This window comes from Sturnira hondurensis, unplaced genomic scaffold (genome assembly GCF_014824575.4).
Source record: "Sturnira hondurensis isolate 20B ecotype Veracruz unplaced genomic scaffold, ASM1482457v3 Scaffold0019428, whole genome shotgun sequence".
In the NCBI taxonomy this organism is placed as follows: domain Eukaryota; kingdom Metazoa; phylum Chordata; class Mammalia; order Chiroptera; family Phyllostomidae; genus Sturnira; species Sturnira hondurensis.
Window position 1 is genome coordinate 8,312,845 of NW_028092059.1, and position 27,610 is coordinate 8,340,454.

The 27,610-nt window shown below is 37.5% G+C and overlaps 1 protein-coding gene across 2 annotated transcripts; it reads right to left on the reverse strand.

Moving 5' to 3' along the window:
- Positions 1–1,969: 1,969 nt before the first annotated feature.
- On the reverse strand, positions 1,970–27,610 carry ARL5A (ARF like GTPase 5A). Of its 2 annotated transcripts, none has more exons than XM_037027856.1 (6): positions 27,255–27,610; positions 18,826–18,886; positions 17,244–17,391; positions 15,404–15,487; positions 10,401–10,552; positions 1,970–7,608 (listed from the first exon to the last, which is right to left on the reverse strand). In XM_037027856.1, the coding sequence occupies exons 1-6, from the start codon at positions 27,298–27,300 to the stop codon at positions 7,560–7,562; spliced, it is 540 nt and encodes a 179-aa protein (XP_036883751.1). In that variant the 5' UTR covers positions 27,301–27,610; the 3' UTR covers positions 1,970–7,559. The 2 variants fall into 2 exon arrangements, with proteins under 2 accessions (XP_036883751.1, XP_036883750.1); XM_037027855.1 differs by lacking the exon at positions 27,255–27,610 and adding an exon at positions 19,615–21,089.

Here is a 27,610-nt window from a genome sequence, read left to right on the forward strand (position 1 = left end):
ATGCATATTGCTTTCACACCATTGGAAGTTGAAAAATTGTTAAGTCGAACCACTGTAAGTTAGAGACTGCACACTAAAAATAATGGAAATATGACAGAATATTATTTTGGGGTCTAAAAAAGAGAAGTAACCAAACACTGAAAGTATTTCCAAAGGATTCGATCCACTCTGACACAGAATGGTTTTGCTAGAATGTAAGCATGCAGTGATGTGAATAACTGGCCACTCAACCTAACTCATGGTTTCTTAAAAGACTGGTATCAGTTGTAAGGAACACATTCAAAGGGGCTACCAGAGACTATTTTATGTTGTAAACATCTCATTCTTTTCATGGGACAAAAGTTACTCACTAGCAAAAGGAGGATATTCCAAATGTACATACTAAAAAAAAGGAGGACAGAAAGGACCAAGAAGAGGACACAGATCTTTTCCCAAAAGAGCTACTGGCCCATTTGCTGTTCCAATGTCTGTAGGCGGTTACAATGAATTCTGGCACATTCCTGGTATTCCCAGATGCAGATTCATGCAGAATTCAAAGAAATAAAATCTGTACATATTTATTTGTACTGCATGATGTTTTCAGGCCATTTTTAAGGAAATAAGTGTGATTTCTACTATAAGAACTCATGATAAAAACATAATCACCTCAAATCCCCTTTAAAATACGGCAGAATTAAATATGAATGAAGAAGTAAATGTGGCAGTATGCTGTAAACACATAGGTAAGAAAAACCTATCCATAAGGGAGAAACCCCACAAAAATACTGATAGTTCTCTCATTCATTTGTCCCAACATATCAATTGAACACCTGTCACATACTAGGCACTGTACTTGGCACTTAGATACAAACTCATGGACAAGACACTCATGGTCACTGACACCCCAGAGCTCACATTCCGGTGGAAGTGAGAGGGACCAATATTCGGATAAGTATATGCATGTGGGTGACTCCTCCCCCTGACCTTCCCCCTCATTTTTCTTTTGATTACTATCAACCATTTTTATGAATGTTCACTTTAATGATACTCATTTTAAATGATTCAACTTGCTTCTGGTTTTAAGACACATAAATTAATCATACAAACTGGTCAGTATATATCAGAATAATGTCTAATTCAAATTTCCAGAAGTAAAAGACAGAATACTCTTCTATTAATTGATTAAGTTCCATACACTATTCCTAGAAAAGATCAGGGCACCCTTTCTCGCATGCGCATAACACACCCGCCACACCTTTGCAACTGCCCTGGCGGATCCCAGCCCTGCAAAGTTAACACAATAGAGCTACCATCACCAAGTCTGCACTCATTCAAAGAATAAACCAGAATAAAAACACTGACAACACAGACGTGTGAACAGTAATTATAATTAGCCCTTTCTAAAAGAAAAGGTGTATATAGTACATAATAGTACATAACAGAATAACAATTTAACTCTTTTTTTCCTTTGTCTTTTTACTCAGCAAAGCATAAAGCAAAGACAATACTTTATCGCAGGTTAACATGCAACTTAAAAAAAAGTTAATGTACATATTAAATATAGAAATTCACCAGTGAAATCTTATTGGTCACAAACCCCCTCCCACCACCACCAAATATATCTTGACATCGTTCCTTTATTTCATTATAAACAAGGTCCTATTCCTGGTCACCTGACCCAATGCCTTACATATCGGTAGCTTAACAATTCGGTAAGTTACGGATGGACACAAGAATGTTGTTACAAGTACAATGAAGTTTTAACACATTCGCAAAGAACTGATCGCACTGCTTTGCCAATGGAGAGGCCCCTACTCCAATCTGCCAGTCCCGCCCCCCTGAGAACAAACATAAATGTTCCCCAACCAGCCATGAAGCTGTCTCATCAAGAAGGCCCTGAAGCATTATCTCCCTGGGTATCTAATGTATCAGCACTGGAGAAATATGGAAGCACCCAAGGACTCTAAGATCACTGCTTTTGCAATATTCCTAGAGCGTAAAATCTTCCTAGGATACAGAGAAACACAAGTGCATAACATGACAGAGCTAAGACAAATTTTCTGCCTTGTCTTGCTTGCAAAGCTTGACTCAAAACCTTCTATTATATTAGAAATTTCAATACAACAAACCTAAAAATTTTCTAAAGGGTTTCTAGTTTGTTGCATCAAATATGGTTTGAATTATGTCAACATACATAGCTTAACTCCGGAGGGGAAGTCACACAGAGACTAGTTGGAACACATTGTCATGTAGTTTTACCTAGGAAAATACAATGAGCAAGGAAAACTAGTATCTAAAAGAATTCGTCATTTAAAATGAATGTAACTAGTAAAATGTACTGTGAGCAGAAATCAAATTAGTACATTTTTTATCTCTAGCAACCAAAAAAGCTCTCACTAGATATAATTACAGCTTCCTCCTCAACGTGTCATTTTGAACATTAACCCAGAAAATAGGTTTAAAAGTGCTTTGCAGGTATCATCTCATCTCAAGGAACCATACAGGGACATATGTAAGAAAAGGCTGTTTGAATCTAACGAAGTAGTTTCAAGCAAAAAGAATTAAGAGGAATTCTGTATATCATCAATGTGAGAAGTTCTGGGGAAGAGGACACATTACAATAATATAAAATCACATACACATTGTATTTTTCCATGCAGGATGATTTAAAATATGAACATAATGTAACTGGAAATCACTGAAAATACAGTCAAGTCCTTGCCCCTAGGGTTTACAGTCATACCCTATGGATTAAAAAAAAACCCCAATATTAAAAAAACATAAAAGGGCTCCACCAGATATTTTGGTTTCTAAGTAGACTCTAAACAAAGAAGAAGGATTTGGGCATGCCCCCACGGAATGGCTCACAATCTCAATGATGCGAATGACTCAAAACTGCTAACCACGAAGTATGAGAATTTAGAGGCTTTTCTTACACAAGCAACAAACTTTTACTAAGGGTTTACAACACACAATATAATTTTCTGTGTGTTAACACTAGTTTTTAAAACAGAAACAAGAGTTCAGTTTTCTAGTCCCTGCATTAACTAACATTGCGGTCACAGAATATTTGTATAGGGAAGAGAGCGGCTTCACTCATGTTTCTTTAAATTGGTTGGTTGAGGGTTATGATGGGTATTTTCAATTTCGAGGCCTTTTACTCAAGTAAAGCACGAACTGGGAGTTAGAAACTCAGGGGGCTGTGTAATCGGTAAGACAAGGACATATAATAAATACCACAGAAAGCACGTATAATTTATTAGAGGACTTACAAATGAACACAAATCAATTTTAGGCACTTCTTGAGTACAGACCATGGGAATTTTCTACCAAGGAACTATCTCTCAGGCAAGACCATAAAGACTGAGGCTTTAGTTTCCAGAATACACAGGGCTAAGCAATTTATAAGAAATGTTGCATAATTAACCCAATTGCTTCCTGGTACAATTTCTTTACAATTCCACAGACAATTTTCAGGTTTAATAGAAGTAGTTACTTTTTAGCATCCGAAGTTTTTAAATTGTCTGTCTTTTTTTTGCTCCACCAGTATGATCTTAAAGTTACCATACATTCCTTGAGAGAGCACAATATTGAAGCTTTGCTTTTGTGTATGTGGAACTTAAAAGAAGTATTTTCTGTATTATGTCTGCATCTACACAGTCAACACAAGATAGGTGATGATTTTCATTATTATCTTTTTTCTTGAAGTAAACACAAGGGAAAAATGGAATGTGGTCTATGGATTTAAGGGGGTACAGATATCTCCAGGTTAAGTACTATATGTAAATGTGGTTTGACACTTTTCTCCAGCTGAGACCACGTGTACTAGTCCTTTCCAAAATGTAACCAAGTTTTGGAAGTTGGGAAATGGGAAGATAATACTCATATAAGGTAATCCTTTCCATATCTAACTTTTTAGCTCAAGGAGCTGGCAGCGTCTAGAAAGTTTTCTTATCTTTCTGAATCTAGTTTTCAGCATGCAAAGCTAAAATTGAGGCATTAGGATGTTAAATACAGTACAATTTAATGAACTCTATGGCATCTGTATGCTGTACACACAGCAAGCCAGCCTCGATGCACTCAACAACGCTGGCAGTACTTTCTAATGAGCAAAGCACCAGTCAATGAATCGAGCCACTGCTGGGAGGACCACAAAGAGCTAGAGAGCCTAATTAAAAACCAGTGGTTTGGGGAACAGTAGATACAGGCAAGTACAGAGATAACCTGTCTTCATGGTTGGTGAACAAAGGTACAGCTGAGGGAAGGCTGAGCTATGGGAAAGCTGATCCTGAGGCAAGAAGTTCCAGATTATATTTAGATAGTGGGAGGGGTCAAAATTAAGTCATACAAAGAAATTTTGTCTCTATCCAACCCTAAAAGATGGACTGATGCCAAGATACAACCGGGCAACTGAGAGACGATGACCCCAAATTCCACAGATAATCTGGGACGTGCTGCTATCCCCTACATACAAAGTAGAACACACTATAGATATATTCCCCAAAACACCTGCAGAAAAAACTAGAAAACTGTCTACAGTTTTTCTATTTACACTAATATAAACAGATTTTGAGGTTGTCTGTACTGCATGTGGTTGCTGTAGTCACAGCAGTAAATGTAAAGTGCCTCTAAGAGAGGGGATAATAGAGTCCCATTCCTAGGCATCTTAACTCTATACACTCAGACAAAAAGGAAAAGAACATTTCAGGAAATACCTGACTTCCCTCAAGTGTCCCGCCCTTCTCTGCGCCTCAGTGTAACTACCTGCTAGGCACTTCGTAAAGCCAGAAGAGAGACTCTTCTGCTTCACGCCATACTTCCAAAAACCACCTTGACCACCTGCATTAAAAATGTTCGTCAGCAGTGCTAAAGCACTTTTTTATTCTTAAGGCAAAATGTCGTCATCCTCTACTGACTAACCCCTCTCCCCCGAACTACCTGCCTCCACTGTATTCCTTGCCCATTGTGAGAGCCAAAGAAAATAAGAACTGAAAATTTCAAACAAGAATCCTCAACATACCAGGTAGGATATATTTTATAAATGTTATTATGTTAAAATTCAACATATTTCAATGCTTATAGCATATGGTTGCTTTTACCAAGATATCCAGAGAAGTCATACAACTTTCAAAATTAGTATCAAATATGGGATATTTAAATCCAGCCACACGTACAGAGATATGAAACTTTGTCCTTTTCAAAGTTTCTGACCCAAAATGAGATCGTTTGTTTACATTCAAAAGTAGCATATTAAAAACTCCAAAGTATCGCCCTTCGTTTAAGTCTACTTAAGCTACATATAAATGGCCAGTATGACTATTCATGAGGTTCTCCATCTTATTTGGAAGTGTCAAAATAATTTTGATGCATTTTCATACATGAATTTAAATTTGTTTCCCAATTGTATTTTTCATTTTATGCACAAGTATACAGGCAACACATTTCTAATGCTTAGCCTAGAATGGAATATAACAAAAAAAATCATGCTTTGCAAATGTGGAATAAGATTTCATGCCTTTTCATGATTCCATGTCAATAATCTGCTACACAAAACCAGTGGCAACAATGTAGTGCACGCTTTAAACATCCAATCAGAATGAACTTCAGCCAACACACCGATGACCAGGGAATGTTCTGGTGTATTGTTGAACTGATGTGGTAGCAATCCAAGAAACTGTACTGAGATTATTCAAATTAAAAAAATAAAAAGTATAAAAGGTGTGCATTTGCTGGGCTACTGTACAGACTATTTTTCTCTGATGAAACTACAATATCTACAACATATATGTCGGTTTTTAAGGAAGTTTTTAATATATAATAATTCCTTATAGTGATTCGAAAAAAAGTATGAGACTAGTGAACAAGTAAAGCTTAGTAATTTAGGATTTACTTTTATAAAAGTTGACAAAAAATAAAATGTTATACTTGCATTTTGAGCATTATACTGTAACAAAAAACATCCACTGTTAAACACTGATCTCCCATGTCCAACTTAGCCTTAGATACTGAGTATTTTAATTTTGGAGAAAGGAATTTTCAAAGTTTTGCCAATGCTTATAGTATATGCCTCATTATTTGTTCCTCATTAAAATCTTCATGAAATCTCTAGGCTGGTATTACAATAAAAATAATTATTTTTTCCTGAATATTCTAAAACATGCTAGTTTGGGCTAGTGCTCAGATTTTCAAGGAATAAGTACCCAAGAATATGTTTTAATACATTTAGTTAGGTAAGTTTGTTTACAGTCACAACACAAATACCTCTGATTTTCAGTTACTGAAAAAATATATAGCTTACATGGGCACAGAAGGTATTTTTGGCCAAGTTAATTCTTAGGAAAAATAATGCATTACGTTGGTCAATTTTTAAACCAAATTCTTAAAAGTATTACAACATTTGTATTTTACAATTATTAAACAATACATTCATGTGGTATGAGAAGATAAAAGAAAACACAGAAATGAAAAATCTCAAAGTATTTCAAGAGTTAAGAAATAAACATTTTTCAAATTAATATGTTATATCTTTGTTATTTGGAAAATATGCTTTACTTTTCACTTCAAATTCACTTTAAATGCCTGACATATAATTTAGAAGAATCTAGCTAAATTATTTAATTATATCTATAAGGTGACGCTTCTCTGGGTAGACATTTCACACAGCAGTTCTCAATTAACACTGAAAAAAAATCAGTTGGTAATCGTAATCACAAGGAATGGCTGATTAATGGATTAACAATTTACTCGGTAATTTAGATGGCATAAGGTCTAATAAAGGGACCAATATAACTGCTCAGTATGTAACTGTCCCATTGGTAACACTAGGCCAAGTTGACAGATATAGCATTCACCGAGTCACACATCTCCATGTACATAAATTGATCAACAAGAAAAAATAGGTAGACAATGTCAAATATTTTTTTCTTTTTTAAACAGCAGCTCAATGATTTTCGGGGGTTGGTAAGTACAAGACACAATACATCGGGGAAAAGTACAGATTGGCACTTAAACCAATGCCAGTACTCATCTCACTGTTATAATTAAGAATATTATTAATTTCTGTTATTCACTTTTCCTTAGAACATAAATCAAAACCATTAACTTGAAGTTGAGGTATATATACAATACAAACATAAGATTATGCAAAAATACTTTTCATAAGTAACATTACATTTTAAAATATTGGAAACGGAGTATCTGTGCTGATTTGTACTTTGACTTAATGGAACAAGAGAACAACACTCAACTAAGAAGGGTTATACTGATAATAAAGCTCGTAAAGTTAAAAATGTCTTCCTCTCCCCTCCTACTTACCACAGGCTACACATGTCCTGAGAGGATTCATTACGCGAAAAGTGTCAATCACAGCTTTAAGATTTTGCTTTGGAAGAAACTAATGAGAAAGCAATTGGAAGGCGAGACTTCATCTTCATTTTCCAATAAGCGGTCTTAATTTTTCTTCTTATAGAAAAAGTTTAAATCAGTTCGCTATAAATATATCCGAACCATTAATTTTTGCAGCTTTCAGGTAAAGTCCGCATTCCGTTCATACGAAGTCTATGAGAAGAGGTCAGCCGAGATCATCTAATCTTAAGTCGTGACATCATCCACTCAAGTCCTTGGCATAATCTATACAGAAGATAAAGTAATTTAATTAAATTCTCATCTAATTAGCTACAAACGGCCAACTAAAACAAGCTATCGTTTCTCAGTCCCCTCAACAGCGAAGAGTAAAGACTCAGCAGTACACAGTACACTGCATCGGCGGGGCTGTGGCGAAGCCACACTCACACGCACACTGCACCTGTGCTTTGCCGTCTGTTTCGTCTGTGGTGCCTACAACACTGCCCGGCACATAAAAGCTCAGTGGTTACATAAATGCCCATGGGAAGTAGTTTGGCAATACATACCAAGAGCATTTAAAATATCCATATTCTCTCTACCCCTCTTTCTACTTCTAGAACTGTATCCTAAAAATACAGAGGGCATACAGATTTATGTACAAGACTGTTCATCAAAGCATTTTTGTTAGGAAAAAAAAGAATTTACATGTCTAGAAATAGAGAAAGGTTGAACAAATTATGGAATGTCTATATGATAAAATATTAGAAACTTCCTCTCAAAGACTATTTTACAATATGATAAAATGCTCATAATCTAAATAAATAAAAATGGCAGGATATTAAATATATAAAAGAACTGTCAAAACAAAGTATATACATAATATGTCTGCTACATCTGTATATTAAAATTTTTTAAAGGAAGTAAAATACTATATTGCTAACATCAGTTGTTGCTGAACAATGGGTAACTGAGCATAATCCAAAATATATAAAGAGATGTTCATTGTGGTAAAGGAAAATAAATGTTTAGTAAGAGGAAAATGGTTGTACATACTATGTTGCAACAAAACAAACTGCTATGAAGCATTAAATATCTTCGAGGCACTTTTACAGATAGAAGGAACTATGAAAATTCAGATTTTTGTGTAAGTATGAGCATAACAATATGAAATACAGAATTATAAAAAAAAGCAGAAGTAAATAAATGACTGTTTTTGGCCCATACTGTGCTAAGCACTTAATATCCATTATTCTAACACTTCTTCACAATTCTGAGATTAGAATCCTTCCCATACTAGATGAAACCTGGACTTATAGGGAGGTTAGCAAACGACAGAGGAGAAAGTCAAAATGCGGACCAGCACCAAAACCAAGAATCCAGACTAAGGTGGCCAGACTGCAGTAGGCAACGTCTTCTCCCAAATCAAACACTTCCACTTGCTGACCGCTGCAAATGGACGCCCACGTACATCAGAAGTCAAAAAGGTACCAACGGGTATCGGTATCTCTTTCAGAAATGAAACTGCCAGAGTTCACATCCATTCTAACTGATATGTTTTCTACACAGTTTCTCAAAGTATATGAGTTAAATATCGTATCAATCCTAGATTTGTTTTTATTGTCAAATTTAGCATTACAGTAAGTGCTTTTGCCCAAAGTCCTTTCATAGATAATGTGCATAAAGATATATATCTATATGTATAAAGATATATATGGAAATATAAAGATATAGATATGAATATATAGAAAAAAGATATATGTGTGTGTGTATATATATATCTTGAATGTATTAAAACTATTTTACAAAGAAACATGTAACATTTTTAGTTGAATATGTGGACAATTGGTATTATTATTTTTTTCTTTAAATGAACAGATTTGTTTTTTTGAGGTTCTAATTAAGCCCTCCAAACATCTATAATTAGGCAGTAGTGCTTTCTATTTCACTAAGATTCAACTTCATATCCATTTTTTTTGTTGTTTTTAAAAGGTACATATATAACGGATTCTAAAGAGAGGTCTCAATTTGGGGGTGAGGTTCTCCTGGTGCTAGGAAAGCGCAGAAGCTCAGGACACATGCAGAGGAGTTAGTCGGGAGAAGCTCTCTTCCCTTCAAAACCACAGTGGCAGGTGAATCAGTCAGTCATTCAAACTGCATCTATGCCCCAAGCTTCTGCCCTTTCCTAACACCCGAGGACCACAAATCCAAATTTAAGAATTCTAGAATCCTTCATCTCAATTGTCATTCTTTTTTCTTCTCTGCTTTTAAATATATAGAGATACATGACATTTGGATAATAAACTTCAATGAAAACATTATTTAGCCTGCCCAGCCTTTTATCTTCTCACCCTATTTCTAACCTCCATTCCACCTCTGCTGATAGCACTCTCTCCATCTTTCTGCTCATGGACCTTACACTTCACAAGGCCGACGACCACTTCCTTCCTGAAATCCTTTCATCTCTGGGCATTAGACTATGGCCAAGTTCTATATTAGGCACCTACCTTTCTTTCCAGAACCAAGGATCCTCATGCCACACTCTCCAATTCTAACTCTTTTTTTAAGGGCCAAGACTCCCTCCTGACAACACCAGGGGCAAAGTGAGTATATCCGAAGTAGTCTCACACGTGAATCCTCTTCTATTTCAACATCTTTTTGCATAAAGTATGAATTAAATATAATTGGTCTACACGATTCTTAGAAATGTATGACACATTGTCAGGAAAAACACTCATGACACAGAACAGGCTCAGCCACTGTTGGTTCCTTTCTTACAGTGAGAGTCCCACCCCCTTTAAGAACGGTTTCTGACTTCTCTGGATCTCCACGGCATCCCAGTTTCTCTGAACTACAGCAACTATTGTCTACATGCTCACGCACTAGTTGAGTGTTTATGTGTATGCTGTGTGCTTTATTTTTCACAGAACCAAATAAAAAACTCTCTCATTATAGACATGAACTATGCCTTATATCTCTCCCTTATAACATTCTCTACATGGCAACCTTAAAATTTGATTTTAAGAAGAAGTTCTCATTTCTAAGCTAAAGACACATTATCCACGAGGAAGACTTCTTACCCCTCGCCAGTAAGAGCACAGCATGCCTGGATATGCCACTGGTGATCTTTAATAGAAGTCAGCTTCAGACACTGGGAGATTTCTGCTACAGTCATGCATTCTTTAACATCTTGTTTATTAGCAAAAACAAGCAATCCAGCTTTCCTTAGGTCCTATAGAAGCAAATAAAACTGTAAGGGCCAGTGCATTTTTCCAGGGATTTTCCAACTTTATGAATAGAATATTTTGATAATCTTTTAACTTAGAATTTCTCAACTACTTGATAAAAGCATCTCATAGCTCTTGTACTGATTAAAGATAAACTTCACACTGAACACATTTTAGATAAACCAATCTATACTTTTATGGGTTCACTATTTCTTATAGTTCTATATTCATTTACAGTCCTAAATGTAATATGTAACAAACAGTCATGTCTTTAAATATGTAACTATATGTTCCCCCCAACCCTAAACTAGGTGTCTATGGCTCCTAAGAACTATTCTTCAGCATGGCACTCAAAGGTTTTTCAAAATTCTGCTGTAACCTATACTTGAGCTATAGTTACCAAGACCTAAAGCTAGTACCGTCTGGGTGCATAGGAAATAAACTAAGTCACTATACACAGGTGTGCCTTAGAGCCGTAGGGCTTCACTCTCAGTGGGGTAGTGCCATCCTAAACCAATCCTACTCATCTCCTGAGTCCTAGCTCCTCTATCTTCAACCATGAAGATTTCTTAGATTTGAATATTTGATAAGGCCACCTTGGATTGACATTAAACTTATCAAATTTCCCAATGAGAAAGTATATTCTACCACTTCGATTCTCTGACTCCAAGGCAAGTTCTTTAACCTTTCTGAATTTGTTCCTCATTACCAACCTTTATTGAGTATCCAACCTAAGCAAGTTACCCATCACAGTAACCTTTTTGTAAATAAAAATCTTTAATCCTCACAAGATTGCTATAAGGTAGGCTTTACTATCCCCATTTTACAGATGAGGAAACCAAGCCTCAGATGTGAGTAAATATACAAGGTCATATAATAGGACTTGGTTTGAGCTAAGAGCTTCCCATTATAACTGCTACCCCTTAACTGCAAAATGCTGAGACAACCACCTACCTCTTAGGGATGTTCTTTAAAAAATGAATGAAGTTATTGGCTTTAAAGCTCTCAGTTTAGTACCTCGTTTTTGAAGACTGTTCAACAAATATTAGTTCACTTACTGCCCTGAAAATAAGAATTGCTGGTGCATAGCCCCAAATGACTAGTATATTTTATTAAGAACACAGACCAAAGTTCTTAGTCTCCTTTGACTATTCCACCCTTCCCTCTCCCAACCATTTCTACAGTCAGGAACTTCCCCGATAATCTACTGAAAGTCATAGATCTTCTCATAAAAATGCACATATGTATACATGCAAACACACCCTAAAGTCCACTCATAGATCATGGGCTAAGAATCCATGATGATATACTCAGTGGATTAAACTTTCATGAAATTCTTCACATTCATATATTAAGAGATGCTGTGCTTTTGGTGCTATGCTTGCAAGTTTTCTCAGCTGTGTTCAACGCCATCTTTCTTCTTCTTAGGGATTTTAGTGGGATATTTCGGTTTCAATCATGTGTATGTGTTTAAAGCAGAAAAGTCTTCAGTAAGTACAAACTGACATTGCTCCACATTATTTTACTCTTGTTAAAATAGCGTTTCATTGACTTTGTTGGTCCTTTCTGATGTAAATAAATAATATACGTGGTAAGAAGACTTAGGTAAAATGTTTCCTATGACAATGGAGACTTTTAGTTACAGTGCCCTCTGCAGGATAGCAGCTGTGGTGACCTGTGACTGTGACCTGAATAGCATGGTCAAAACAAAACAAAACAAAACAAAACCCCACCTCTAGCGCAGCCAATTGTCAACTTCTATGCAGCAAGAGGCACACTGGTGTACCACAAGACGTTTTAAAATGCAAAACCTATCTATCTAGTCAGGAGCACTGACCTCTTTTCCCTTAGATTGCCAAATAAAATAATGACAACAGACAACAAAACAACAGCTGTCTAGTGTGAATGAATCAAAATTATATCTATATATTTTTTGTCATATCTGCCTAAAATACATTTTTGGTGTGCTATAGAATTTTAGTAATTATTTTACATGTGCTATGAGATGAAAAAGGTTGAAAATCGCTGCTGTAGTATGTTAACTTTTAAGATTTCACACTCTATTTGTTTCATCTACAGTTCAGTTTACCTATTCATATAAAAGGCAAAAATCTGAATGGATGGCCTATACCATGTGTGGGTGTGTGCGCGCACGCGCACATGTTCACCATCAAGGATACAGGCACTTTTTTTCTCTTATCCTGAACAGAAACGGAACAGTATCAGTAGTTGATATGTGGTGGAATCACTGAGTAGATGGACTTTCCATGGATTTAATTCCTATCTTCCTATCTTCCAGGTGTCAATACCTCTGGCTAGTGTCTCCTGCAGTCTTTTTTACAGGTCAGGACCGCTGACGCTGGCATGTTTAAAGAACAACAGTCTGACAGAACTGACAGAAAAACAGAAATACTTGGCACAAGTTGGGAAACACTGTTTATTCTTATTCATAAATAATCTGTATTTCTTTTAGTGATTGAATTATTTAAAGAAGCCTCTGGACTACAACTTGAAAAGCATAAGAAATAGTTTTTTTTTTAAAGGTCTCCAATCCCCCCCACCCCCACAATGAATATAATCTTTCTAGATCTCATAGGCTCAAACTCTTTTATTGGTGTTTTTGATTAAAAAAAAAAAGCCAACAGATATTTTACCTATTGTTAACTATTTGGGGAGAAAGGGAAAAAATAGTCTTTACTTTTTTATTAAATAACCTCAGAACCAATTGTGCATGATAATAGTAAAAAAAGAGTTACACTGGATTAAGGCCGTTCGTCAATTTCACAAGAAGTCAAAATACAAGGTGAACAGTGGTGATCTTTCGCACATTAGCCATTTTAAACACTTTTTAAAAACTTTCTGCTACATATTACATATTTCTCGTCTTAAAGGTCTAAAAATATATTTTAGTTTAGTCAAGATGAACTGCAGCACATGCAAGATGTATTTACTTAGCATCTTCTCTGTGCCATATGTAGTTGTCGATTTGTTCCTCAAAGCTCTATTTGTGAAGATAATTCCTAGAAGTTGAGTCATTCTGAATAAAATTTCATCTGTCCTTTCGTGTTTGGAATTATTTTAAAATTCATGAGCTTCAAGATTTTCCACTTCATTTAAGATGAAGCTTTCAGTAATATTTAAAAACACTTTATAGTTTTGTATTTAATAGTACTTTTTGAGAATCATTATGGGTGATGATAAGATTTTCTTGGTTATTGTGGTATGCACAAAACATCTGATTGACCCCATGTCAAAATTTGTTTTTCATTGATACATTCCTGTTCTTTCATCCATTTGTTCCCCTCCAGAACTCTATTTGGCTCTTCTTCACCCTTTTTGGTGACTCACTCAGTTCCCAACTTCATCTGTAATTCCTTTCTTCTCTGGTAACCTCCTCTTTCAGTTTCCTCCCACTTTCCAACTAGGCCTACTTGTAGTACCCCTCCCCCACCCCGAAAAGAGCCTGAAGGAGGAGACCGCTTAAATTCAAATCCTGGCTTTTAATAAGCTGGTCAAGTCCCATAAACTTCTGGACCTCAGTGTACTCATCCATAACAGATGCATTTTATTGACCTGCCCAAGTTAATGCCCTGAGCAAGTAAAATTCGGTGACTTTCTTTGAGCCCTTACTACTTTAAGCCCTAATACTGATCCTGCTGCATATTGGCCAATTAGAGTAAAAACCAAATAGGGAGGCTACCTGTTAACAGAGTAAAAAACATAGCTGAGACAAGTATGTGTGTTTAGTTTTCTTTTTCTAAAATCTTCATAGAACAACATGAAATGAGCCACCCTTTGGTATTAACTGAAAAACTGTTGCATGTGTGTAAAGTACAAAGGGGAAATGAAAAAAATCCTGTTTGTGCCTCTTTCATAGCTTGTTTGTTTCCCAAACTGAAATTGCAACCTGTTAAATGCACACACAATGGAAAAATGTATTTTTTAACCACCCTCTCAAAGGGGTTTGAAAACCAGTCCCAAACAAGGGAAAGCACACGTTGGTGGCCATGATCACCACAGAAAAACAGGAACTTCAACTTACATAACCACGTCACTAGCTTTCCTTAAGTTCTGAACAGCTGCTTGAAACTGTTCATACCAAAATTCTTCATGCAAATCTCAGAAGTAAATCAAGTCAATATTAAAATATAAAACTTTCTTACAAAGATATCCCACTTTTCTTAAGCTTTATTAAAATTCTGCTAAAATAAAAATGATATATTATACACCTAAATATTCATTTTTTGATTTCCACGTCTGCAATAAAAAGCACTAAAAATATAATCAATTGCCACTGTAGTAAATATCATATAATTTGATAGTTACTAATATCATTATCGACTACATCATTCAGTGTATAAAATTTTTAAACTCTGCTACCTGTGACCTTTCTCTGGAACTACACAAATGTGGGCAGTCAGACAGGCTTGTTCGTCAAAGGACAGTATCGGGGGATGGAAGAGCAACGGTATTTAAATGTCAGCCTAATAAATGAGTTACAACCAAGACTTGCCGTGTGTCTTGAGACTTTAAAATCTCATTTCCAATGACAATCCTTTGTATAATTAATCTCTTCAAAATGTTTTTAAAAAGCCAATTTAGGTAGTTTTGCTCAGGAAAACCTCTACACCAAATTTATCTGAGATACATAAACTAACATTTAACAAATGACTCCAGTCTTTCTGCTGCTTCCAGATACAATTCCAATTTTAAAAGCAACAAATTATAAAGCAGGCACCGCCAGCAGATAAATGCTTTTTCTTAAAAATTTTAAATAGTGTCCTCACGAGAAAGTAGAAAGAAGAAAAGTAATAGAAACACCCACAAATACATGTTTTGTGAGAAACCCTACTTACCTCATGTGCTAACATTTTATACAGTTCTTCTCTAGTTACAGAAATCCTTTCTCTGTCCGTGCTGTCCACAACAACTATTACAAACTAAAATAATTACAAAAATCATTAGTGACTATTTAATTTGATATTTGTAAAATTTATAAAGAACTATCAATAAATTAGAACCTAATGGCATGGTATTATTAGAAAACCAGAGATACCTACTATATAAATCATAAAGCCTACAGGTCTGATCAATTTCTAATTCAAATGTATTTTCTAATTTTTCAGAGAATAACAGGAGAAAACAGCATACATGCTAACATTCTATTAGAACATTCTGCTAATATTTTAACCAATATATAACAAGATCATATCCATATCAGTCCAACAAATGAGTCACAATAACGACTTGCTGTTGTCTGTGAGACTTGAAAATCTCATTTCCAATGATAATCCTCTACATTTACACTGTAAGTCAGTAAGGAAAAACACTGTGGTCCTACATTTTTAGTTACTTCTATGTAAATATTATTTATTAATATCAATTTGAAAATCTAAAACGGCATGGGTATGACAGTACAGTAACATGACAGTTAATTTTTAAAAATCAACAAATTATAAGAATAAATCTGTATCTAAAGCTGCCTCTTCTTCTTTATATATAAACAGCACCTGCTACAGGCAAGCACAGCTCTGTCCTGAGTTGGTGAGAAGACTAGTACCCGGGCCTCAGAAAGTGCAATGGAAGACTCCTAAAGGGGCGGTCCCGGACTGAGCTGCACTGCACCCCTTCCACAACGTCATGCCCTCAACGTCATGCCCACCAGAAGGGAAACGGGCAGATACGCTTTACCATGGCATGTGTGAGAACCAATTTAATTCATACTGCCTATTTTTAACACGCACTATTTATTTTTTTAGAACTAGTTTTTCATTTCCAAATAAACCCCTGTAATTTTCAGTCTTTTCTATTCTTCAGATTTCGTGAATCACAAAGTGGGATGGGTAAGAGAACAACTATTTTACCTCTTCTCTCACTTGATATCTTATCGATATTTGGCTTTATTACTGCGAGACTCATTCTATTCCAAAGTATTTTATATAACAAAGCTATTAATCTTCAAAGTGTTACCATGAATCCAACATCCACAGCATTAAATTTAGGAATAGTAACCATATCTACCTTTCTTCCAAATACATGATCAAATATGTTATGGAGTTTTAGGGGATCAGGTCATTAGTTGTCATTAATTGTGTCTTACTGACAATATTCATCTTTGTATACATTTGTAGTTTTATTAACTTATAATCAGCACTATAAAACAATTGTCACAGACTTTCAATTTACAAGGTCTATGCAATGAAGGTCTAAAATGTCCTTGGTCTGAAATATCCTCTTGGGAAATAGCATTTATAAATAAAAACATGGTTTTGTCTAAAATGCTTTATAGCCAAAAGAAAAAATTCTTTAATGTGCAATTATGTTGCATAAAAGAAAATATACAGTAAAATTTTGGTTAGGATTGAAACATCCTCTACACAAAAATAAATGGTAAAAAAAAGAAATGAAATTACAAACTGTGAGACAGACTTCATTATAAAAACAACTAGTTAAAAGAACTTCTGGGATCAATACATACTGAGACTAATCTATCATCAATTTTCCCTACAAAGGTTCAATGAGAATGGATATACAGAACAATGGTGCTAAAACAGGGAATCAAAGATACCACTACGTTTAAACTCTACTTGTATTAACACACTGATATTTGAAAAAGCTAACTGTAAGAGTTAGTATCCAGGAGGTGTTTCTAAAGCATTCTTCTCATACAAGTTCTAGTATATTAAGAAATGTTACCTCTGTGTTAGTATAGTAAGTGTTCCAGGAAGAACGAAGAGATTCTTGGCCACCAATATCCCACATCAGGAATCGTGTATTATTAATCACTATCTCTTCTACGTTGCTTCCTATTGTCGGGGATGTATGTACAACTTCATTCATAGAACTGAAAAAAAAAAAAGGGTTCAAATATATTACAATTAGCAAGGAAGTTGACTGAATATTTTTCAGTCAACAGATAAATCAGCACAACCTCCTTTTATGGATTTTTTGGGTTGGCCAAAAAGTCCATTACATTTTTCCTGTAAAATAAAAGACATATTCTTCATTTTCAGCAATAACCTTATTGATTTGGATATTTTGAGTATGTCAGCTTTCTCCTGCTTTTGGCTTCTAGTGGGTAGAGGCCAGGGGTGCTGCTAAACATCTTTCAATGCATAAGACAACCCCACAGCAAAGAATTATTTGGGTAAGCCCTGGCTGGCATAGCTCAGTGGATTGAGTGCGGGCCTGCAAACCACACGATCGCGGTTCGATTCCCAGTCAGGGCACATGCCTGGGTTGCAGGCCAGTTCCCAGCAGGGGACACACAAGAGGCAACCATACATTGATGTTTCTCTCCCTCTCTCCTTTCCTTCCCCTCTGAAGATAAATAAATAAAATATTAAAAAAATAATTATTTGGTTAAAATGTCAATAGTACACAGAAACTTTGCAAATCACTTTTGACACATTCGATCAATCACAGCACCTTCTCCATATACTGCACAAGTTTTTTTTTTATTTCGGTTGTGTTACCTTTCTTGAAATACTAAAGCATAATACACCAAAAATGTGGTATGTTTTCTTCCATTTTCAATATTAAAATGGCTGCACAAAAACTTACCAATTTTTATAAGTTTTTTTTGGTAAATGTTCACTGATATGAGAGTTGTCACAATACAATCTACAAAAATTGTTTCAAATAAAGTTAAAGACAACTAAGCCCTACTACAGCCATCATACGGAAAAAAAAATTAAAAACACTTCTTGGCCAACCCAATATATGTTATACCCCCAACCCTTTACCAGTAGTTCGTAAGAGTGAACTAAGGGTTTACACTGAGGTGGAACTAGGTAGTAGGCTATCTGCAATACTCTATATTCACTCCAGAAAACTATATAAACACTATTTCTCTACTTTCTACAAGAAAAACAACTGAACAACATTCTCAATGTCATATAAATGTCAACTCTCTAAAAACAGTTGCTTATATGGCCAACCTGCCTTTTTACAAAGTAACTTAGACTCCACACAATATTTTTATTGCTTTCATTAATCAAATATCACCCAGGCAGAAAAGGTAACTACAAACAATAAAATAAACATTTTTAAAGATTTTATTTATTTATCTTCAGAAGGGAAGGAAAGGAGAGAGGGAGAGAAATACCAATGTATGGTTGCCTCTCATTTGTCCCCTGCTGGAAACTGGCCTGCAACCTAGGCATGTGCCCTGACTGGGAATCGAACCACGATCGTTTGGTTCACAGGCCTGCACTCAACCCACTGAGCTACACCAGCCAGGGCCAAAATAAACATTTTTAAAACAGTTAATACTTACAATTGGTAAAGGATGGTGGTTTTCCCCGCATTATCCAGCCCAACAATGATGACTTTGTGCTCTGAAATGAAGAAAACACCAGTAAGTTATTAATTAAAAACATTTTAAAATATGCTACTCCATCCATTCTTTCCAGCAATGGTACAACTCAGTGAGTGGCACTTTCACCTTCTTGATACGCAAAGAACACCCTGGCGAGCCTCACAGAGTGTGTCATTAGTCTCACCTCCCCTTTGCTTCTGTGGAGCAGCCTGAAGTCTCTCTGAAGAGCATGCCAATGCGGAACCCAGAAATCTTGAATCTCTTCATCTCGCCTCAACACCTACAAGCCATATTCATTGCCAACTTTATCCACTCCATCTCGAGACTTGTCTCTATTTGAGTTTTCATGTGTTTTTACAATAAAGCACCACTGGCTGTTTTTAACAGCTTCCTAATTTTAAGGTATAACATGTAGGTCCCAGTGAAAACTATTGAATTAAGAAGTAATTGTGGAATGGGCTCAAAGATAAAGGTACCAAGTCAATGGTGAAAAGCCAGCTTATTGCCCCAAAATAGGGTTAGATTACTCACACTTTTCAACATAGGCATACCTCAAAATATTGTATGTTCAGTTCCAGACCACTGCAATAAAGTGAACATTACGATAAAGTGAGTCACACAAATTTTTGGTTTCCCGGGGTATATTAGAGTTACGTTTATACTATACAGTAGTCTCTTAAGTGTACAACAGCATTATGTCTTAAAAAAAGGACAGTAAAAAGTAGTTTATTGCTAAAAAATACTAACCATCATCTGAGCCTTCAGAGAGCAGTAATCTTTTTGTTTGCCTTGATGTTGGTGGCTGCTGACAGATCGGGGTGGTGGTTGCTGACGGTTGGGGTGGCTGTGGCAATTTCTTAAAGTGAGACAACAATGAAGTTTGCTGTATAAACTGACTCTTCCTTTCATGAACAATTTCTTTGCAGTATACAGTGCTGTTTGATAGCACTTTACACATAGAACTCCTTTCAAAATTAGTCAACTCCCTCACACCATCTCAACTTTATCGCATACATTCATATAATACTCTAAAATCCCTTCTTGTCACTTCAGTATTCTTCACAGTATCTTTACCAGTAGATTCCATCTCCAGAAACCATGTCCTTTGCTCATCCATAAGAAGCAACTCCTCATCCATTAAAGTTTTATCATGAGATTGCAGCAATTCAGCCACACCTTGAGGCTCCACTTCTAATTCTAGTTCTCTTCCTATTTCCACCACATCTGCAGTTACTTCCTCCACTGAAGTCTTGAATTCCTCAAGTCATCCATGCAGGTTGGAATCAACTTTTCCCAAACTCCTGTAAATGTTGATATTTTGGTCTCTTTCCATTAACCACATATGTTCTTAATGGCATCTAGAATGGTGAACCCTTTCCCAAAATTTTCAACTTACTTTGCCCAAATGCACCACAAAAATTACAATCTATGGCAACTATTACCTCACAAAATGTATATCTTACATAAGACTTGAAACTTGAAATTACTCCGTGACCCAGGGGCCAGAGAATGACCTTTGTTACCAAGCCTGAAAACATTAATCTCATTGCATATCACCTGGCTCTTGGGTGACCAGGTGCACTGTCAGTGAGCAGTAATATTTTCAAAGGAATCTTTTTTTTTTTAAGCAGTAGGTCTCAACAGTGGGCTTACAATATCCAGTAACCCCTGTTGTTTATAGGGAAGAGGCAGAGTAGATTTAGCAAAATTCTTAAGGGCTCTAGAATTTGAGAATGGTAAATGAACATTGCCTTCAACTGAAAGTCGCCAGCTGCATTAGCCCCCAACAAGTCACCCCGTCCTTTGAAACGTTAAAGCCAGGCATTGACTTCTCCTCTCTAGCAACTGAAAAGTCCTAGATGGCATCCTTTTTTGTTGTAAGGTTGCTTCACCAACATTGAAAATCTGTTGTTTAGTGTAACGATCTTCATTAGTTGACTCACCCAGATCTTCTGGATAACTTGCTACAGCTTCAGCATTAGTACTTGCTGCTTCGCCTTGAACTATTATTACATTATGGAAACAGCTTCTTTCCTTGAACCTCATGAACTAACCTCCGCTAGCTTCAAACTTTTCTTCTATAGCTTCCCTATCTCTTACCCTTCATATAGAATTCAAGGAAGTTAGGGCTTTGCTTTGGCTTCAGGGAATGTTGTGGGTGATTTGAACCATCCAGACCACTAAAACTTTCTTCTTATCAGCAATAAGGTTGTTTCACTTTCTTTTCTTTTAAATTTTATTTATTTATTTTTAGAGAGAGGGAGGGAGAAGGAGAGGGAGAGAGACATCAATGTGTGGTTGCCTCTCATGTGTCCCCAACTGGGGACCTGGCCTGCAACCCAGGCATGTGCCCTGACTGGGAATTGAACCAGTGACCTTTCAGTTCGCAGGCTAGTGCTCAATCCACAGAGCCACACCAGCCAGGACCTGTTTCACTTTCTTATTTGGGTGTTCACTGGAGTAGTACTTTTAATTTCTCTTAAGAAATTTCCATTTGCATTCACAACTTGGCAAACTGGTGCACAAGCCCTACCTTTTGGCCTATCTCAGCTTTCAACATGTCTTCCTCCAGAGGCTTAATCATTTCTAGCTTTTCATTTAAACTGAGAGACATGCAATTCTTCCTTTCACTTGAACATTAAGAGGCCATTATAAGGTTATTAATTGGCCTAATTTCAATATTATTGTCTCTGGGAAAAGGGAGGTCAGAGGAGAGAGACAGAGATGAGGGAATGGACAGGAGGTGAAGCAGTCAGAACACATTCAACATTTATTGAGTTCGTTGTCTTGTATGAATGGGCACTGTTCATCATGCCCCAAAGTAATTACAATAGTAATATCAAAGTTCCCTGATCATAGATTGCCATAACAAATAAAAATACTGAAATATTGCAAGAATCACCAAAAGGTGACACAGAGACAAAAAGTGAGAAAATGCTGTTGGAAAAATGGCACCAATAGCTCAACATAAGGTTGTCGCCACAAGCCTTTAATCTGTGAAAAACAGTCATCTGCAAAGCAAAATAAAATGTGGTACGCCTAAATCAACTTAAAAAACCCCACTTCACCAGAGGGCAGTTTTTCATTGCTTCCAGAGAGAAAGGAAGGGGAAGGGACGGAGAGGGACGGAGAGACACACATCAACTGGTTGCCTTCTCCTACATGCCCCGACTGGGAACCGAACCTACAACCTAGGCATGTGCCCTGACTGGGAATCAAATCCATGACCTTTCCGTCTATGGGACAATGCTCCGACCACCTGAGCCATACCAGCCAGGGCTAAGTCAACTTTTTTCTTTACTTGCCGTAGGCTTTTTCACCGTCCTAGTCTATTCTAATTACCAAGATGGAACAGCATTTTATGCAAAACATAAATTTGTAGCCCCAGAATATTATAATATACTTTAAAACAAATACGCTATAGAACCTAAAATACAATAAACATATTAAGAGATGTTATGGGCAAATGCAATATATTTTCTGGCTATTCCAATTCTTGAATGCGCATGATTTATTACAAGTTTACTGCTTAGTACAATTTTTCTTCTAGAATATCTGTGCCACAGCATTCTTCCAGCTACTCTACAAGCCAAACAACTCCACACCGTTACAATCCTTGGATGGAGTTTACAGTTGCCATTTTGGCTTGAGTTTCCTAATCAGTAGTCCACTGTTTGGTCATGAAAATGCTTCCAATTTCACTTATTTCCTTTTCATGCACCCAGGCAGCCTACCAGTTTCATTTGTTGCTAGTTTCTAAGAAGTTAATATACATCCTTCCAACTACCAGCCAGCGAATTTAGCAAAACAAACAAATGAAAATCATGTCATCCTGGGCGCACAAATACTAAGGGAGATAAGTTGAGAGTCATCCTGGTTTTTCATTCTCACCTCTTATCCAAATTATGACTAGCCCTATTGATTCTCATATACAGCAAAAAGTCCACTTTTGTCACATTCACTATAGTTCTCTCAGGCCATTGCAGAGTCTGGAATAAAGCACATGCTTCAAACAGTGTGAACGGATAAGTAAATCTAGAAAATATAAAGATTGGAAGGGAGATAACCGATGAAGTCACTAGATACAGGGTCCTACAGAAGTGATGCCACTGAGTGTGGCTGGTAGGGTTTGCAAATGTCTCACACGAGATGGGCAGCAATTTGAACATTTCACCTAAAATGTCATATGGTGTGCTTGAGTGTGATATTGTTGTGGTACAGAATCAATGCTTATGATTTGGTAACAAAAGATTTTTATGTAATAAAAAAGGGTCATTATTTGTGCTGGACCATGTATTAAATATTCCATTTTCAAATCTAAAAGTATCATCAATAAAAACAAAGTTTGAAGATAAACTTGCTATTTATAGGAAAGGTAGTGAAGATTCAGGGGAAAAACCCAACACATCTTTTGCATTTAGAAGTTGCTGAATGAAAAGCAATTATACACGGCAAGATCAGAAAACAGAAATCACACAATCTGAATTTGCAAAGTTTAATTTAAAGAAAATAACTATTACAGGGTTTGGAGTATTGAAGGACTGGCTAATAAGAGCTAACTCTGAAGATAACAGGAATGTCAAATCCATGGAGCATTAACTACCCCCGGGGCTGACACAACTTCCTCCAATTCCCCAGGACTGAGATGCAGACTTTGCTGGAGGTCTGGGCTCCCGCTCACTGAATGTCACAGAAGCAGCTGCGCAGACTTGCCAGTGGATCATGCTGAAAAACCTCCCAGTCTAGGGTGCTGGGGAAAGCTATGCACTGGGAGGTATTTTGCTGGAGGGTCTCCATCCTGAAATCAACTGAACTGGGTCCTGTGGGAAGCTGCTGGCTGCTGCTGACCACTACGCAGTGCCAGAGGCAGCCTCTGAAGGATTCACAGTTCAAGAGGAGGGCAAATCCTGCTGAGGGCACACTTAAACCAGGAAGAAAAACCCTTTCCTCCTGCAGAGTCCCTGCAATGCTGTCTGACAAAGTTCAATGTTCTGTCAGCTGGCAAAAGACAAGGAAGGATTTGAAGGACCCAGCTCCATAACCAGAGCATGCACAAAGAGTGAATTTGGAGCTAAAACGTCTAATAACTAGCACAGTCCACCCCTTTGGCCACTCAGTTTCTATATGTATTGTTCTACACATTTGAACTCCCATACAATAAAAAGAAATAAATTTAAAAAAAAAAAGCAGAGGTGGCTTCCCAGCACCAGGTTCTGGAAGCACAGGCAGTTTCTCCAGAACTCATTCACTACTTCCCTCTCTTCTAAAAACCAATCAGAAAATGATACGTTATCAACAGGAAAAATTTCACAACTTCTTTCATAGTTCACATTAGTGCCAGAAAGTTCTTCCTTTTATCTAACAAGAACCCTTCTTACACAAAGAAAGTCTGTTGGGTTTTGTTTTGTTTTGGAGAACAGTAAGTCAGGCACTAGATGTAAAATCCCAGGTCTATCACTTTTCATTGTAGTGCCTTAAGCAAACAAATTACTTAATGCCCTTATAAAATGTTGAGAGTAACTACCTCAGTAGGGTTGTTGTGCACAGTAAATCAGTTAAGACTAAACTAATTTGCATTTGGCATTTACAACCTACTCTTGCATAAGTCAGTAAATGTTAACTGCTATTATTTTACCTACAGAGATGGAGCTAGCTTTTCCATCTCCCCAAACTAGAATGAATGCTCCGTAAAGGCAGGAGGTTCTTCCTATTTCATTCCCTGCTTTATGCCCACCACCTCCTGACACAAAAGAGGTGCTCAAAAATACTTATTTAATAAACAAACCAACCATTGATCACATGCCCTTCTATTCTAAAATATAGTCCTAAAGACTTATAGTTTAGTAACTCTAAAATGGTTACCAGGATGGGTTGGGGAAGAAAGAAATGATACCAATCTCTTCTTCAAGAAGAAAATATCAGCAACATACTTCTTAGGTGTTTTAACTTGCGTGGGTCTGGCATTTATCAGTTGCATGGCTCAGGAAAATCACTCCACTGGAACCTCAGTTTCCTCATTTTAGTGGAAAAGGACTGTTGAAGCTTTTCTATTTAAAGTGATGTGTACAACAGCATCTATAACAAAGCTTGTACTCGATTTTATTTAAATGGGTATTATCTTCATGCAAACTCTGGTTTTTCAAGTGTGGGCAATACGCAATTAGCTTTCACTGTGCATTCAACCTAAGTTTAAAATGAGAATGCTGTTCTGAAGAGGTTTCAGAGAAAAGAGCTATGGTACAGATTAAGCTTCACCAGCACGGCAAATCCTGTAATTCCCCAAATCTTCCTTCCAAGAGTTTATGTGAAAAGAATGTAGGATTGCGTCCTGTATCTTCTGAAGGTAAAATAAAGCATCCAAGACACATATAACTTACATATATCCAATTTAACAGAGAACCAAAAAGACCAACAAACATCTGACTTTAGATCTAATAGTATTTTGAAAAGTGACCCTACTGATAACACACCACATCATATAGCAGAAGAGAAATAGTTTATTCACATGTTTACAACATTGACATCTAAATGTCTAAAACTTAACTACATTAATTCCTCTTACTATTAATTTCCCAGCACTGAAATAAATGTCCAGACAAAAATTACTGCAAAATACAGGTAATAAGTAGATTTTTGGTAGTAACAATGCACATATCCTATTTTTTTACTATTGGCAAGTAGCTGTTGGCAAAGCAAGCTCTAATTCATTATTAAGTTACAAAGACAAATAATTTTACCATTGACTCAAAATAGAAAGTGGAGATACCTAATTTGCTGCAATACTAGAGTCAATTGACAAGCAAATTCTAAATTTCATAGCAGAGTTGAAACTAGCTTCATTTTAAAAATAATGGATGTTAAAACTAGGATAGAGCTTATCTACTATAAGCACGGCCGATTTTATGGCAATTTTATGGTAAGTTTCAATACTTGACACCTAGACATCAAGTTTTCAAGATGTGTAGGCTCCACAGTCACAGAGTCAAACCCCTGGCGTTCTAGGTGAGAACACCTAGACTGGACCCACAGAGGTTAGGTGACCGACTGGTTCCTACGCCATCCCTCCCAACAGAAACAGACAGCTAGCTGGAGACAGTGCAGATTAGAGCCAGTTTCTCTGTGAAAATCCCCACATCAGAAAAATAACTGGAAATATTGCTCTTCCATCGAGTATCATGTGACCTGCACTATCATCTTTATTTTTGAAACAGAAACACGAGTGATCACAAGTTCAAGTTCTGCCACCTTCCTGTCATGGTCTTATATAGGCGACGCTGAATCATGAAGGAGGAGGTGGCCGCAGTAGTTGTGCACAACAAATGCCACCATTCATTAGGTATTGGAAAACTTTGGGATGTGACACCACTACCAGCTTACACAAGAGAAAAACGCAAACTAAGCTACTGGCAGCAGTAACAGCGAATCACCGAATGTGAGTTAATAAGAAACAAAGTACACCACTAACTATATTGTATCTTAATGACTATGGAGGCTTTTTGTTAAAATTGTATCCTTACCCTAGTTTTATACACTCATTTTGTAACCAATTTTAGTACACCTGATAAGCATTTCCAGACGATACTTGAGTTTAGATGACCTTCAACATCCCTATACGATAATACACTCTATACTTGTAGAGTATAATTTGCTGGTTACCCACGGTTAACAAATGGTTCACATGGTATAGTTTTCAAAGGCTTTATGTGAAACACTTAACCCAACCAAAACAAACAAAAAGAGCCCCACTCTACTTAAATATGCGACACAAGCAGGAAAATGACCTCAAGCTTAACCTTAAACACAGATAGATATAAATAAATACAGCAAAGAGGTCCATCACGATCCAGGATGCAGAAGCGTTCCCAAAGAGTGGGGGAGGGTGGTAGAGGTGCAGGGAAAGTTCATAAGGCTGAGGTGTATTGGCGAGTGAAGAGCGATTCCTCGTGTTTTCCGCATTCTGCCACCCTCGGTCGCTCAGTGGCGCGGCGGGGTAATAACCTACAACCTTCATCGCAGAGCACCCCACCATTTCTTCATGGTGTGTAAACCCACTGCCGGAGGAAGAGGGACTAAAAGGCCAGGCTGAGACACTCAGGGACGTCAGACACGAAATTTTTGCCACCACCCTCCAACCGAAATCGGAGCAATGGGTGTATTTGAGGAATGGATTTCTTGGGAAGGTCCCCTAACACAAAGGGCTGCAAGTCGGGAACCACCCCCGAGCTGAGAGTGGGACTGAACCACCCAGGCCCGCACCCCAGCTGCCAGCACCCCGCGAAGAGACCGCGCCGCCCACGCTCCGGAAGTATTTGAAGACCCCGACTCACCCGGCCAGCAGTGACCCTCTCCCTCTCCCCCGCCCTACGCCCTCGGCGCGAGCCCCTCACCCTGGTGATTGAACAGTCTCCATATCCTGGTGAAGAGAATTCCCATTCTCGGGCAGCGGACCCCCCTCCAGCCACCCGGTCGCCTAGCCTCCCCCGGCTTAGGCTGACGGGGAGGAGAGAGACGCGCCGCAGCCTTCGCCTCCGCTGCCGCTGCTCCCGAGCTGGCCGCCGGCGCGCTTCCAGGGAACCGAAGGGAGGCCAAACCCCAGGCCACCCAGCCGCGCGCGAGGCCCCGCCGCTGCCGCCGCGGCACCCGCCTGGCTCGCGGACATCGCCGCCGCGTTGTCTGCGGCGAGCCTCGCAGGCCACCGTCCTCCCCCAGCTCCTCTAGGGCGGCTGCGGTGTCTGCGACCACG